At 44.4% G+C, this 15,775-nt stretch overlaps 1 protein-coding gene across 3 annotated transcripts in view; it reads right to left on the bottom strand.

Annotated features, from left to right (window-relative positions):
* The window catches only part of LOC144149119 (alpha-1,6-mannosyl-glycoprotein 2-beta-N-acetylglucosaminyltransferase-like), a 41,941-nt gene that overhangs the window by 21,883 nt on the left and 4,283 nt on the right, over positions 1 to 15,775 (bottom strand). For all 3 annotated transcript variants that reach the window (XM_077680657.1, XM_077680658.1, XM_077680659.1), the window contains exons 2-3: positions 1,478 to 1,797; positions 829 to 1,035 (exon numbers count right to left, since the gene is read on the bottom strand). In XM_077680657.1, coding sequence (XP_077536783.1) covers positions 829 to 1,035; positions 1,478 to 1,717 — 447 coding nt within the window. In that variant the 5' untranslated portion in view covers positions 1,718 to 1,797. The remainder of the gene's footprint in view (positions 1 to 828; positions 1,036 to 1,477; positions 1,798 to 15,775) is intronic.

Raw genomic sequence — 15,775 nt, 5'->3', positions numbered from 1 at the left:
AAAAACTTATTTATGGTGAATTAACCATGACAAGCGAATTAAACCCGGCATAATGACAGGGTTGTATTAGTGGCCGATTGCCATATAAATTGTTGGGAAAGTTCCGATAAAACAACAGTTACAACTGTTTTCTGTAGCCATACATAGACGGTCATGTATTGACCATAGACAGGCATTCTGTTATGCTCACAACTTCGCTTTGAACTATTTATGACAAGTAATGCCCAGCACAATGAGAAAGTTGTGGTGGCTTAGCATCTTAGCGGCCAGTTGTCATATTGCGGCGAATACGCGTTGTTTAAGTTTCATCACCAGTGCTTGGGTGCGCCTGGCTTCGTATCTTTTCGCTCTTTTTGTTGCATGCTGCACCAGGCAATTTTTTTTTTCGTTTTTAATATATTTTTGCTTGATATGGAGTGTTTTGCCCTATTATCACTAGACTAGACCTTTCTTCTTCGATCACCAGTGTTTCCGATCTAATTTGATGGTTGCAGAAAGAATAGTTCTGAGAGATAAATGTTTACATAGCAAACACTGTGGCATTCTATTTGCCGACACTCGACTGTGCATGTCGCTTTGTTGACCGCTTCTTCGCCACTTCTATTCACTTCTTGTTTGTTGCAGAGCACAAGTTTGCTCCTGCATCATTGTTGGCTACGTGAAAATGTAATTGTTTGTGGGAACCTTTCAATAAAAGGAGAGTTGGTTACAGCAATTTTTCGGACATCCACAACAAAGTTGGCTTTCCCACAAGGTGTCTTGGCTTGCGCCCAGGCAAAACGCACGAAAGCTCGGCCACCAGCACTAAAGAGGCTTGTCCCTTCAGACCTTGCAGAAGTCGACCTTGTACGGCAGGCTTTCGACGATGGGGCTGTACTCGTCATGGCTGAAGATGAGCAGCGTGCGGTTGATGTCACGGGCGGTCCGCAGGGAGTCCAGCAACGAGAGCAGGTAGTGCCACCGGTTGTGCACCTGGATCACTATCACGGGGTCCCCCTTCTCCAGCGGCCCAAACTCCTCCACGTTGTGCACCGTCTGTGTGAAAGGAGAAACGGAAAAAAAAAAGTGGCAACACTGACTCCTTTGATAGATCGCAAGTGCAAGCTTACTGCAAGATCGCAAGTGCAAGATCGCAAGTGCAAGCAAGTGCAAGTGCAAGATCGCAAGTGCAAGATGCAATGGGCTACACATCCCACTCCTTCCGCTCCTTGTTCCTACTCGTACCTACTCGCACTGCATCTTTGCACCTTCGCTCCACTTTTACTCCATCGTTACTCCTTTTACTCCAATGTTACTCCATCCTTATTCATAGTTACTCTATCGTTACTTCATTTTACTCCACCCTTACTTTATTTTTACTTTTACATTATTTTTACTTTATTTTTTACGCTGGGGGCCACTTTACTCCAACCCTTAATCCAACCGTTAGTCCACTCTTACTCCACTCGCAACGCACATCCTCGCGCGGCGCGCGCACCTGTGCCTGGTTGAGCTGCGCGACGTACTCCCGCAGGATCTCGAGCTCGCGCGTGTTGTTGAACAGGGTCCAGGTGAGGTTGGGCTGGGCGGGGGCGGCCGCCGGGGCCTCGTCACCCCCGAGGGTGAGCTGCCCGACGAGGGTGAGGCGCGCCTGCAGCCACACCACCATGGCCAGGCAGGCCAGCGCTAGCAGGCGGAGGGGCCGCCCCCTCCGCAGGAGTCGAGTCACCCAGCCCATGCCGCCGCCTCCTCCGCCTGCTCAGCCCGGAAGAAGCAGGGAGACGGGGGGGCACGCCACGGGGCCGCACGCACCCACACCTGCAGCACACGCACGTTCAACGGGTCACTCGGAGGTGATCAGGGTCCTCGCATCAAAAAGCAGGACATGGCTTACGACAGATGCAATGGGAGGCAAGGAAGAGACAGCAGCGGCATTGAAAAGAAAATACATGTCACGGATATACCTGCTTCGCTGCAAGCTGCATCAAAAGGCGAATTTGTGGAGCAGCACATTCAGTCAGTTTTTATATACAGGGGGTTGCAACAATAAATGAACGTTTCTTCAAAAATTATTTCGGAGAAAGGAATTGCTTGTGTGCGACACTTTGCACAAAGGTCGCACCTTGTTATTATGTGACAATGCAAGCAACCACATTATTTCGAGTTTTTTTTTTTTTTTTTTTAATGCGATAAAATGGATTTTCATCTACAGGCACAAACTAAAGGCCCATTCCCGCTTGCAACAAAAGTGAGCGATTTCAGGCACTCTAGTAAACTGGAGATGTTTAGTGACACTCCAGTAGCCGAAACTAAAGTGATAAGCCTCAACCAGCTCTTGTTACCGCCATAGCTTTCACAGCAGAGCATGGAGGCTGACATTGCACGATTCCTAGAGGTCACATCGTGCAAAAGTGCCCAAGTATTTTTAATCAGGACAGTGTGGCCACCAAATGCAAATACGTATGCCACTACATGCATCAAGCTCAGATGCCACCAGCATTCGAGCACTACCACTACCACAAAGTGTTGTTCCTAGGGAGGTTAGAAACAGACATGATGAACGATACTCAATATTGTTTGGCAAAGGGCACTTGCGTGAACTTTAAAGGCCAACTGCACTCAAAATTTCGACCTCCTGAAAGCAACATGCAAAATACAACAGCTGAAATTCGCATGTGGAAGCTGCAAGTGTTCAGCAAAACTTGGCGATTTTGAAACCGAAAGCGAGGAGAGCGCGGCCATTAAAATGACGTTTCAGCCATCCAGCGAACGGCTGGATGGTCAGCAGCTTGGGAGCAAGCCTGCGCACAAGCTCTCTGCTAGCACGGGGCAGCAAATGGGTGAAGCGTTCGCAGCAGAACTCGACTGGTTCTCCAGCTGCGTGGCTGGCCAGAGGGAGAAGCCCCAGAAAGCCGGAGCGTCAAAGGCACATCATGACTGTTTACGCAATCCGCCAGTAGGTGCAGCGTGGCCTGCGGCGGAGCTTTCTTTAAACGCTTCTGGCTGATTAACGAGGCGTTTCACGGGCCTACCACTCGTTTCCCAGCTGATTTGGAGGTACTTACTACACATTAAAAATAAATTTTGTCGGGGTTAAATTTGAGTGCAGTTGGCCTTTCAGCGCCAAGCTCTACGTACACGTTTGCCCCGTTTCTGTAAAGCTTCGTTTCAAAGCCATTTTTGCACAATTGTACGCAGGCAGCAACAGACAGAAGCCAGGCAAAGTTCCAAATTAGGCATGTACCCGAAAGCACTCGAGCCGAACCTGTCATGGTGTACCCTCAAGAAGAAGCAAAACTCCACCATAACTGAAATCGAAATTCTTGTGAAGTGTTGTCACATTGAAGAAACGGCAACAAGAAAAGCAAAAAAAAGTTGCCGCCACCCATGTCGCGTGCAAGTGTGAGAGCCTCTGCGGCGGTCGCTACAGTGATCTAGCTTGCTTTCGATGCTCGCGTCGACATGCGAACACGGGCCTTACACCTTTCTGGATTTTTAAGGCAGCAGCGTTCAGTCAAGCAAAACTCTACTGAAACTGAAAAAACTATAGTACCACTAAAAGCTCCCAGGTGTATTGTTCATGCCCTCGCAAGCACACATGTCGATGCGTTCATCCTAGACCAACCCACTTTCACAGTTAATGAAATCCCAAACCGAAGCATGAGAAATTACCCACAGCCGTAGAAAGCACGCTTACGTTTTCGCCGATTTCCAATTCCTGAAAGCACACGCTGCTGCCACAAAGCATTCAAAACTTCTCTGAAAGGAGGCACAAAAATTTCCCTATGCCAACTGGCTCATTGTCTCGCCAACACTGTTTCTTCGAGTGTCAGTAGTAATGAAGGGCACTCGCACGATAATGTCTCGCATCACGTCTTCTGCCGCGCTGCTCAAGCCCATCAAAATGGCAGCCCTGCCATTTTCAAACAAAACCCACAAGCCCCGAGCCTGCAACATATACATGCAAAGCTTGGTGCATACATTGTCATTTACGAATAAACCAACCCCTCCCTTCTCGAATGACGTAGACCGTTTTGAAAAGTTCATCGCTTACAGCAGACATAAAACTGCCCCTCCATGCCCGAGTAAATGAGAATGCCTGTTGCAGGTCATTCCAGGGTGTTAACACGGCAGCGACATGACGACCAGACGTAAGCAGCTGTTGTCAACACCTACGTATCCAAGCAGAGACCTTTCCTGCCGACCACTTCAAGTTTCGCAGAACGTTTCAAGAGCCTCCAGATGAAGCCCCCTCAAAGCAGGCACAAAATCAATGCAAAAAAGCTGGCATTTCAGCGCTGGCCAGCGTTTTGCGATCGTAACAAAAAGCAATGGCAAAAGAGCACAAAATCGCAGCAAGAGAGAGAAGCAAGTGCTTGACAAACAGGCTGAATGTTGTTTTCAAACTAAACAAGCCAGGTGTTTAAACAGTTGTGTATTGTGTGGCTCACCTCGAAAATGCCAGGTTCAAAAAAAAAAAAAAAATACGTGCAAGAACCTTATGCTGTACAGTTTATGTTTTGTTTACATTTCGATGGCCTGCTCTCGCATGACATTATAATTTCAGCTCCAAGATTAGGTAATGAAAAAAAAGTAGGGCTTCATTGACAGCTGACCACAAACTCCTTCCTTCCATTAATTTCCCACGAATTTCCAGATTTTTGTTGGAAGGTCATGTTTTTTTATATATATATATAAATAGCCAAGGTTATGCGATGTACTGGGACATGGCTTCGACTACTAGCAGTCTAGCATAAATGTTGACTCTTGATGGCATGTGGGGGCTGAGAAAAGGTTTGATGACGAACCTTTCGGTTTCGCTAGCACTGACAATTTGGACAGTACGGTCAATCACACATGAATGCCAGGAGTCTGCGGCTACCCACATGAACTAACAGCTACAACGTCACATGTTTCCTACACGTTGGCACAAAGAACTGAGCTGCTTCCATAAAAGGATGCTTCAAGAATATAAACAGTGTGCACCGCCCAATCAATCAACTCCCATTGTGCTGTGTAACATACGAATAAATATCTGGCTACATTTACAGGTCAGAATTTGGAATATTTAGCGCTACCCAATTAAGCGAAACGGAGAAATCAGTTTAAACATTTGTTTTCATGAAGGATTGCTAAACGAAATTGACATTCTCACCCCCCCCCCCTCCTCCCCCATGTAGCTACCAACTTATGTTACAGCTCAAATAAAAGAATGAGCCTCATTAGTAGACTTTGCACTGCACACTGGTCTTGTCCAAATGCACTGCCAATATGGCTGCATTTCTACACGGCAAGCAAGCAAGCAAGCCACCCTTCAAAGACCTCACATCAGACCCTCAAAAAAACTTTAAAAAGTCATGGGACCTCTCAACTAAACTTGTTGCAGAGCTAATCGGTTCATGACTTACATAAAAAAACAGGTGGCGGAAACATTAGAAAGTTGGCACCAGTATTTGTCATTTCACGTTGTTTTTTTTTTTTCAGCCCCACTGTTTAGCGTCGCACACTTTTTCTTTTAAGTGAGATGTCGCTTGTTGACTACACTACCATTGTTTATTGACCCTTCTTGCTCAATAACAGCAAAAACAATACAGGTCTAAAAGTGCTAGTCGTCCGTTTTCCATTTTTGCTTAAGCCAGAACTTCGCAATACGGGTGACACCATCGTTATTAATGCACAGCATTGTGCCACCAAATCCGACATCATTGTTGTCTGATGGCACAAAAGTGGCTGACAGCACAAGAGCAAAAATAAGTCAAGAAAGGCTCCGACTGGCATGAAATTTCTCTGAGAGTTTCCTATAAGCAGAGTAAACTAATAGCTTCAAAAAGAGAACTGAGTTAACTTCCAACCCAGGCCTCAAGGGCTACCAGATGAACACAGTACTTTACGGTGCATAGTGCATGCGTCATTAAAAGGGCCATGCAGAAAAAACGCAAGTTTTGTTCATTCAAAAGATTGTCTCGTTAGAATCATGCTGACACCACTTGTAACGGACACTTCGCTCAGATAAGCTATGTAATTAGGAAAGAAGGGAATGGCCATGAGACCCAGTAGCTCCTTTCCCGCAACAGAACCTGTGATGTTATATGCCCAGCTATGCGATTGGCTGAGGCCGGCAAAAGCAAACGCAAATTAGGCAGGGCTTGCAAGCTCGCCGAACGAGCTATTTGCGCTTAGATTAAGGGCACATTCTTTTTACGGCAGTAAGAATGGTAGGGGCAAACAGTGGAAGTTATGAAAATAGATGCAAACATAGAAGTACCGATGCGCACTGTTGTTGGTACTGCGCACACTATGCTTGTTTTAGCTTCACAGCAGACCGCTGCTTTGGAGTTTTCTTACAAGACAGTGGCGGACTGACGTAAGCGATGTTGCCTTACGTGACCCTGTTTGTCTAGCATACCCCGTGTTTCATGAAACAATTACTTTCTACTGCAACAAAAACAAGCCAAGTGCAAATACGTTCAAAAACAAAGCAACAGCGGAGAACAATCTGCGGCTGCCTATGGTAGCGCCATCTAAGAGGACTGACTGCAAGCAAGGCTGCAGAAACTAACGCCCTCATGACTTCATGGCAGTCGTCACGAAAACACTTGATTTGGCGCGAGAATCATAATTTTAACATAAATTGATGAATTTTTCTCAGTGAATACGGCGTCATTTGCTGCTGGACAAGCGCTGGGGGCACTATAAAACACGAAATCTTTCGAATAGAACAAACCTGTATTTTGTCTGCATGGCCCCTCTAAGGATGTGATAATGCAGACAAAGGGGAAAAGGTGCACATGATAGCGCAAGTAAGGAAAACAGATGCACCCACCCCAGCCACACAGAACGCCAATTTTGGCAAGCATTACCGTGGAGTGTCGCCAGTGACCCGTCAAAGTGATTCGTGCCCTGTCTTGTGACTGGAAAGTGCTCCTATGTCAAATGTACCTCCAGTTTCTGTGCCGACTAAGGGTGCGGTCGACTGCACGCATATGCACCCACAAGGCCAAAGCACAGAAGGCGAAGAATGCGGCAAGGAAAGACAAAATACGAAGAAATGAAATTGAAGAAAGAGACGCAATCACAGCGTAACAGTAAATAGGTCACTGATAAGTGTCACCACGGAAGAAGTCAATGCTTTCTCATTGGAGGCATGAAGTACATAGATAAGTGCCACGAGGAATTAATCTTTCTAAATTTCGTACCAAGCCCACAAAAACACGTTTCTGACCTTTAGTGTGCCCATGCAATGTAGAAAGCGTGCCAAATGACTTACTTGTCATCTCTTGACTACACTGACCAAAACTATGCGTCGTCAATAACAAAGGCAACACAGCACAGGAAAAATACACACTTTTTCGTGAGAACAATCGTGAGCTCATGGTAAGCGCTAAAGATCCTAAAGCTCAATGCTCCAGCTTCGATGCCTCAGCCTAAAAGCAATAATCTCAACAACGGAAGAAAGCCTACTATTAAAGGGGCCCCGAAACACTCCGCCCACATTAAAGAGCGTGTAGAATACCATGTAGCACCATACCAGCAACCACTTTGTCAATACTATCAATACTTATAGAATCCCAATGAATAAAAAGAGTGCATATTTCTTCCCTTCTCCCCAAAATGTAACATTATGCAAGTTACAAGGACGCATCATGACAATGACCCCGGACGACTATGCCCATAAGGGGAGATGCCATCCAGCTCGAGTTGCCATTGTCTACAAATCCGAGTCACCAACTGTTGGTGTGTACCAACGTATTTCTAGCAACTCTGGACAGGGGCTCACAGCCTCACATTTGAACAGTATTTCGATATTTCGGGAGGAGCCTTTAGCATAAACTGGCAAACGAGTGAGATTAGGGCCTGGAACTCTATCAAAAATTTCGAAGCGCACCAAAAAGAGAAATGTGGAGCCTAATTTGCAGCGGTTATGCGATTCGCAGTACAGAAAAGAAAGCATTTGTAAAAAGACAACCGTGTTCAGGAAACCAATAAATAATGCTTTTTAATTCTTCTGCAGCTGACCACAGCACTCAGTAGTGACTTGGTACTAACTCCAGTGCTGTATACCCATGACTGCACTATGAACACCAGAACTAGCTATTACCTACCCAGCCACAAGTGAGTAAGAGGTTTGTTATCGCCGCGTAAAAATAAAAGAAAAAAAAGGGAGGCGCACCACATTATTAAAAATGGAGTGGTGGGGTGGTGTTACAGTGTAAATAGAAAGTGTAAAGCCCAACAGAAGCCACCACGATTTCTAAAGCCACAAAGCCTTGTCCACGAAATGCGTATTAAAGGCTAGTATTTTAAGATACCACCGCACTTTTCACTGTGCAGCTGACATTTCAAACATTTCACAACAAAATAGTTCAAGCATGAGAGATTCCATAAAACAGCATTTGGCACACACAGAAACAAAGCTATTATTGTTTTTTTTCTCCTTGACAATCAACAAAACTGGTGGATATCCTACCATACGTCATATGATAGATGCAAATTCAGCGTTACAGCATCCCAGCACCTCAAGAGATGCTTGAAGTAAGATAAATGAGCTGGGGTTTCATGATGGGGGAAAGGATTGTTGAAAGAATTAAGCCAAACTATAGCTCCTATACTATAAGACAAGCAGACAGACGCATTTAAAAATACTTCTCACATTTGGCATAATTGCTGTCAGGAGTACAGTACTGGCCAAACAACACAAACCATTAGTTATCTGTTCAGGAGGTTAAGCAGTAATCCAAGAAAAATTGGCTCCACTACAAATAACAAGGTCAGTGCTAGTTTACTGTTTTAAAAAAAAATAGCAGGTAGAATCACCTAAAAATGCAGTGTACCCAGGTAAGCACAGAAGCATGCTGCAATTTTCTTTGAATGACACAAATTGAGGATTCTGTGCACAATATCTCTCTCTCTCTCTCTCTCTCTCTCTCTCTCTCTCTCTCTCTCTCTCTCTCTCTCTCTCTCTCTCTCTCTCTCTCTCTCTCTCTCTCTCTCTCTCTCTCTCTCTCTCTCCCCCCCCCCCCCCCCCGTGCTTGCATGAATGAAAAAAATACCCACAAAAGTGTGCCCCAGAAATGCTACACAATGGAAGGCCACGCACGGGAAAGGGGATGACAGACAAGCGCTTCGACAACAGGCACGGCGGAAAAGTAGCCTCGCTTTCACAAGCACTGCACGTGTGAGGTAACTTTGCAGGAGAGTCAGCAAACTGCTCTAAAGTCTGCGCTTCCATGTTGGCCCTTTGCTGTGGTTGACGCAGCTCTGATACCAAATTGCACGCTAGCTGTTGTAAAGAAATTAATCTCTTCTGTCACACCACTTGGAAATCAAGTGATCCATTTAATGGTTCTCTTATTTTCCTCCAGCCCGTCGGACATTAATACAATGTTGCTCAATCAACAGCTGTGGGAGATGCTTGCGGAAACGTTTGCTGCGCAGCGCAAGCAATGCTGCATAAAAATCACAGCTGCCTCTCTTGCAAAAAGGACAACAGCATTCTTACGTAAAGTCTACCCCATGCAATGGGAACACAATGAAGCGATCAGTCTGGCCAAAAATTTTGCACCTACTCGAATTCCAAACAAGGGCAGAAACAAAATCCAAATTGCAATGTGTCACTTTTAACTGCCACCTGGTTGCAACAAATGTGTGAATACAACGAATGCGAACATTACGTCACGGCGAACTAGAACAACCCTGTTTCACGGAGAGTACTGGATACGATGCCTCACTTATACCTTATCAACGCTGACAGTGTACCTTCGGCAGGTCAGAGACTAGAGATAAGAAAACACTGGCCAGACAGCAACCTCTCTCTCTACCTCCATTTTCACCTCCATCTGCCACGACAGATAATGCACTACACCATTTCGCAACCCGAGCAACGACAGACCTGGCAGCTGTTCGTGCTACCAAACACAGGACTCTGTACCCAAAAGCGGAATTCACATGCTGGATCTGCGTTCTGGACCTGGAGCTCATCAGTAGGGCATAGTTAAATGCACCTAATAAAAAAAAAACATATGCCAACTACAAGCCGCGTTTACATGAATGCGACAAATGGCGTACCGCATTGCATCGACTTTCTAGCACATCGCATCCATGTAAACGGGGCTAATGCGCTAGGAGAGCGTGTTGCATTACTGCGCCAGACAGGGGTGGATTTAGATGCGTAAGTCGACTTTCGAAGTGCATGTAAACATGAGCGCATCGCATTAGGAATTATGTCGACAACATCAGTACGGCATGCAAACGCATCTTTGCATTTAAAAATATCTTAATCGGGTGCGAAACGCCAAACAATGCGACTTGAGAGAAAAAAATGGTGAACCAGCCACGCCGGAAGCACTGAAAGTGCCAGAAACGCTGCTTTGCCTTCGATGTGCGACACTGCATGGCGCCACCATTGCACCCGGGTAGTGCGCTACATGTAAACGCTAGCGCATCGCATTACTCGTGATGCGCTAGGAAATGTGACGCGCGACTGTCGCATTCTGTCGCATTCATGTAAACGCAGCTAACTACAGATCACGGACACTGCTTTTAAAGCCCAAAATGATAAGAGGACTGACTGGAGCTTTTTCAGGTTTCTGAGAAGACTGACATCTCACACTTGCCACTTAGTATGCACCTTTTAAATGAAAACGCTGCACTGCTAAGGTTTACAAAGACGGGAATAAGGAGGATACAGACAGTGTACGCATGTCTGTTTCCTCCTCATTCTCGTCTATGTAAACCTAAGCAGTGCAGTGTTTACACAGTCACAGTACCTAAAACACACACCAACTGACATACGAGGCAACTTATACGCAGAGGAAAAGCAAAACAGAAGTCTAGACAAAGGAGGATAAAAGCAAACTCAAGAGAAGGCAAGGCTATTCAAACAGAACCAGGAGCCACTAAGCCAAAAACGAGCGCCGTGTAACACCCACCTGCGTGCACGCACAAGTTCAAAGCACGTTCCAGGCAAACAAGAGAGGTGAAGAACAGGATGTAATCGGCAGATGGGAATGACAACCCACGACTACAGGACCGACAGTGCGAAGAAATTATCAAGTCCTCGTTCGAATCCACGTGGCAAGGCATGCGGGTGACATTGCTGAGAAGTTTTCATGCATAGGCTTTCACAGAGAACAGAAAGGAAGCTGCGAATCCTGGCAGCAAGCGCAGGTGTTCTAGGCCGTTAACGTTTTCCCCTGCCCTCGAAAACCCGGATTCGAACGAGCAGAACAGCTGAGATCCAGGAAAACTGGTGCACGAGAGAAGCTGAAAAGCCTTCTCCCGTTTCGCGCCCAGCTGTGCGGGCGAGCCTTTCAGATCCGGCACATGCCTCTGAATGCCAAGCGCCCTAAATACCAACACCGTCGCTCCTCATTCAACAAAAGAAATAAAAAAAGATTTGTTTTAGATAAAAGCCTAGTGAAATGTCGTGGCAAAAAATCCCAGCAGTTTTAAATGCAGAATGCAGCAGCAGAAAACAGATACGCATTTATTTGCTGAAGATGTTTCTCCAGCTCATGTGTAGCTCGGTGAAAATAAGTGGTGTGGTGATGATGTTTTGTTGTTTTTTTGCTAAGCACAACAAGTACTACTCGCCTTCACATCTCCATTCAGATTTGTAGCTCCCCAAATCCTCAGTGCAACCGTAGTCAAGAAGCGTACTGATGCAAGCACATTCCTTAACCCCTCAGAAGAAGCTGTCGTTAGCGTAAGAACCAATACATGCACACACCCATTGCCATTACGTGTTTGAGGTGTGCAATTCCTGGAATTTGTAATTATAAAAGATTCCAAGCAACTAATTACGAGTAAATTCAAAGTAATTTTCAATAATTTTATGTAACTCCAAATAATTACATGTCATTTTAAGATATCTCCTGTAATTACAAGCAATGTCAAACAGTTATAAGTAAAAGCAATTGCAGCCAATTACAAGTAATCACCAATAACCACAAGTAATTCCATGCAATTCGACCATTTTTTATAGACTACAAGTTGTTTATAGTAATTCTCAGTGAGTTTAATGAGCCCCGAGTAATGACAAGTAACTGTTCAAACAATTCTCCCCATCCAAACAATGCTTCAGAATTTAAGCGCATCATTGGGGATAAACGTTCCTCAAAATTGCAATATTTACTGAACACCCTTGATATATGAATACAGATGTGTAAAAACAGAAAGGTGGCTGGCGTTAACCACTGGCCAAGAAAAAAAAAAAAAAGAAGAAGCCATATAACCTGCTTACCCAACAGTCCAGTCAAACATACCTGAAGTGAGAAATGTACCTTGCCACTGCAACTTTCCAAACATTGCAATAGCGGAAATTTGATATGCGACGAAATCCCATACATCCGAGTCTGGTGCATTACTGAGGGCCGATCCCACTACATGATTTAAATAGCTGGTATATTTCAACATGCATTCATGCTGGCAACTTATCCCTGCACTGAATGGACCTAAACGGGTTTGTTTGTTTGTTTGTTTGTTTGTTTGTTTGTTTGTTTGATTGATTGATTGTTTGACTGATTGATTGATTGATTGACTGATTGATTGATCGATTTATTGATTGTAGATTTCAACGCGCCGACGCAGCACAGGCTATGAGGCACGCCGTAGTGGAGGGCTCCGGATTAGTTTCGACCACCTGGGGATCTTTAACGTGCGCCGAAATCTCTTAAACACGGGCGTTTACACTGGTTAGATGTCATGAAACAACAGATGTAAACTAGAAACGAATCGCATTTGCACTTTCAGTTTCAATTATAAATGCCACTGTGACTATGGGACAAATTAAAAGACCTGATAAATTAGTGCAATTCCAACTCAGTATGGAGAGCATTCGGAAAAGCTCCTAGCACTACTGCACCTATTGATTGTGAAACCAGCCAGTTTGGGTAACAGTGTGCATAACAAAAGACCAACAATAATGACTTAAGACAGATGACCGTGTTGTGGAAACCCTTCTCGGAATCAGAACAAACACGTGCTTTGTTTTGGGGTTTGCACATATCAAACTTGGCAGTGTACATTTTACAAAAAACTAAATTGGAGAGTCCACTTAACTGAGATACCTGTTCAGGGGCAAGGGTTTGCACAATACTGAGGTAGGGGCATCAGACCCTAAGCGGTTAAAGGGGCCATAAAGCCGAAATAAAACTGTTTCATTTGAATGAACTAGCCTTTGGTACCTCACTCCGCCCCATTCTAGCCACAGAAGATGTTCTTTAAACAAAAAACTTTCAAGTATCGAAAAACTTTCAAATTTCACGCTACAGTGATATAAAATGGGCAGGGGTGATATAATGTGTACCTGCACTGAGAACATTGTTATCAGAGTGCTAACTGCATGCTAGCATTTAAGTTATATGACCAATGAAACTAGAGGCCCCACCCACCACAATAGGACAGTAACGTTTCTTTACGTTGGCTTCGGTCGGCAGCCATCAATCGCGCAAACAAGCTTCCGTGATGTCATACAGAAGTTGCCGGACAGTGGCTGAGGAGTTTCCACTGCTTCATCTCTCTTTTCTTAATTTCTCTGTTATTTGTTGGAAGTTTATGATAAAAAATGTTATCAGGGCAAAGCTGTCTTTCCAATCAATCAAACTTCTATTTTGTCCGCATGGCCCCCTTTTAAAGGGAATCGAATGAAATCTAAGGTTCGACGAAATCTCGTCTGCTGGTCGGGTAAAAAAAGGGTTCATAGTTGAAGAAACTGGCGATCGCAGACCAAAGGTTTATTTGAAAAGGTAAAAAGACGTTTCGGCTTCCATACGGAAGCCTTGTTCACTGGGCGGAAAAGCCCGAAGCTCGAAGCTTTTAAGTGGTGCATCAAAGTAATCGCCCCAGGCATCTTGCATACGTAGGCGGGAGATTGCCTGCATTGTGGTTCAGGGTATGCAAGATGCCTGGGGCGATTACTTCGATGCATCACTTCAAAGCTTCGAGCTTGGGCTTTTCCGCCCAGTGAACAAGGCTTCCGTATGGAAGCCGAAACGTTTTTTTACCTTTTTAAATGAACCTTTGGTCGACGATCACCAGTTTCTTCAACTATGAACCCTTTTTTTACCCGTCCCGCAGACGAGATTTCGTCGAACCTTAGATTTCATTTGATTCCCTTTAAAAGGGGCCATGCGGACAAATACACGTTTGATTCAATGGAAAGATTTCATGTTTTATAGTGCCCCCAGCCCTTGTACGGATGCTAACGGTGCTTATTCGCTGAGAAATTAATCAATTCAAGTTAAAATTTTGATTCTCCCACCAAATCGTGTGTTTTCCCGACGTCTGCAATGACATCAGAAGAACTGCTCTGCAGTTGCTGTTTACCGTTAGTGAACCTAGATGGCGCCACCATATACCGTGGAGAGCCGTTTGCTTTCTTTGCTCTGTTTTTGACCGTATTAGCACCTGGAGTATTTTTGTTCAGGTAGAACGTAATTGTTTCGTGAAACATGGGGTATGGTTGACAAACAGGATCACGTAAGACAACGTTAATTACGCCCATCGGCCAGTGTCGTCTGAGACAACTCCAAAGCAGCGGACTACTGTGCAGCTAAAACAAGCATAGTGCGCCCAGTACCAACAGCAGAGCTCATTGGTACTTCCATGTTTACGTGCATGTTTGTAACTTTCATTGTTCACCCCACCATTTTCACTGCTGTAAATATGCATTACATTTAAGCACAAATAGCTCGTTCAGAAAGTTTATAAGCCCCAACTAATTTGCGTTTGCTTTTGCCGGCCTCAGCCAACCGCAGAGCTGCGGCATACGACATCATAGGTTCTGTTGCGGGAAATCAGCTGGTGGGTTGCATGGCCATTCACTTTTTCCTTATTATATAACTTATTTGATCAAAAAAAGTGGCGTCAGTATGTATCTAACAAGGCAATCTTTCGAATCAACCAAACTTGTGTTTCGTCTTCATGGCCCCTTTAAATGACAATGAGCCAGAGCAGTTTTCTTTTCGGTAGATTTGGTTACATCATTTTGGTTTTGCAAGAAGTAATAGAAATTGCCCATTTTTGGTGAAGACGGAAATTGTCATTGTCTCGAATTTACACTGTTGGAGCGTTTTGACAACGATTATTATCCTTTTTATTATTGCAGCCATATTTTCACACAATCAGCTCTCCCATTGTGCTTACAAAAGTTTTGCATTAGCGTTGCAAAAATTTGAAGAAAAAGGAGGAGTCTAAAAATTGTGAGCCCGCAATTATATTCTAAAAAACAGCGTAAATAACATATGCACTAAAATGTATGTACTCCTGCAACATCATTATGGTACTTGTATGAATAATTCACAGCAAAAGAAACTTCCAAGCAAAAGAAAATAAGCTACACCTGCAGGTGCTTTTTCGTGCCAGAAAAATTTGCTTGTCTCGGTGATAAATGTTGCACCGACACCTAACAAGAGATAGCTATAAAAACAATTAGCCTGTAGGGCTGTGTTGAGTTCAGAATTCAAGAAAGTTATCTGCATTCCAAGTATTTTAGGAGATGGCATTTGACATTTCCGACTGAGCTCAAGAATTGTTATCTTTCGAACGAAGCCTGAAATAGACCAGCATTTGAACTCAAAAAAACCCAACAAAATGCAGTAGGCACTTCAAGCTACAGATAAACATTTTCCCGACAGTTATAAAAATTACAGTCAGGCCGGTTCAAAAATAAACTAAATTGTATGCTTAAGTATGCTGAACATTACAGTATAAAGAGAAAATCAGTGACGCCAAACTCTGCTTAAATTCCCAAAACGAGACAGTGCTGCCTAGATACCAGATTCAAGAAAGCAATGTG

Source organism: Haemaphysalis longicornis, unplaced genomic scaffold, assembly GCF_048455015.1.
Source record: "Haemaphysalis longicornis isolate Haplotype H1 unplaced genomic scaffold, Haemaphysalis longicornis Haplotype H1 scaffold_8, whole genome shotgun sequence".
NCBI lineage: Eukaryota > Metazoa > Arthropoda > Arachnida > Ixodida > Ixodidae > Haemaphysalis > Haemaphysalis longicornis.
This window is presented reverse-complemented; position numbering and strand designations above follow the sequence as displayed.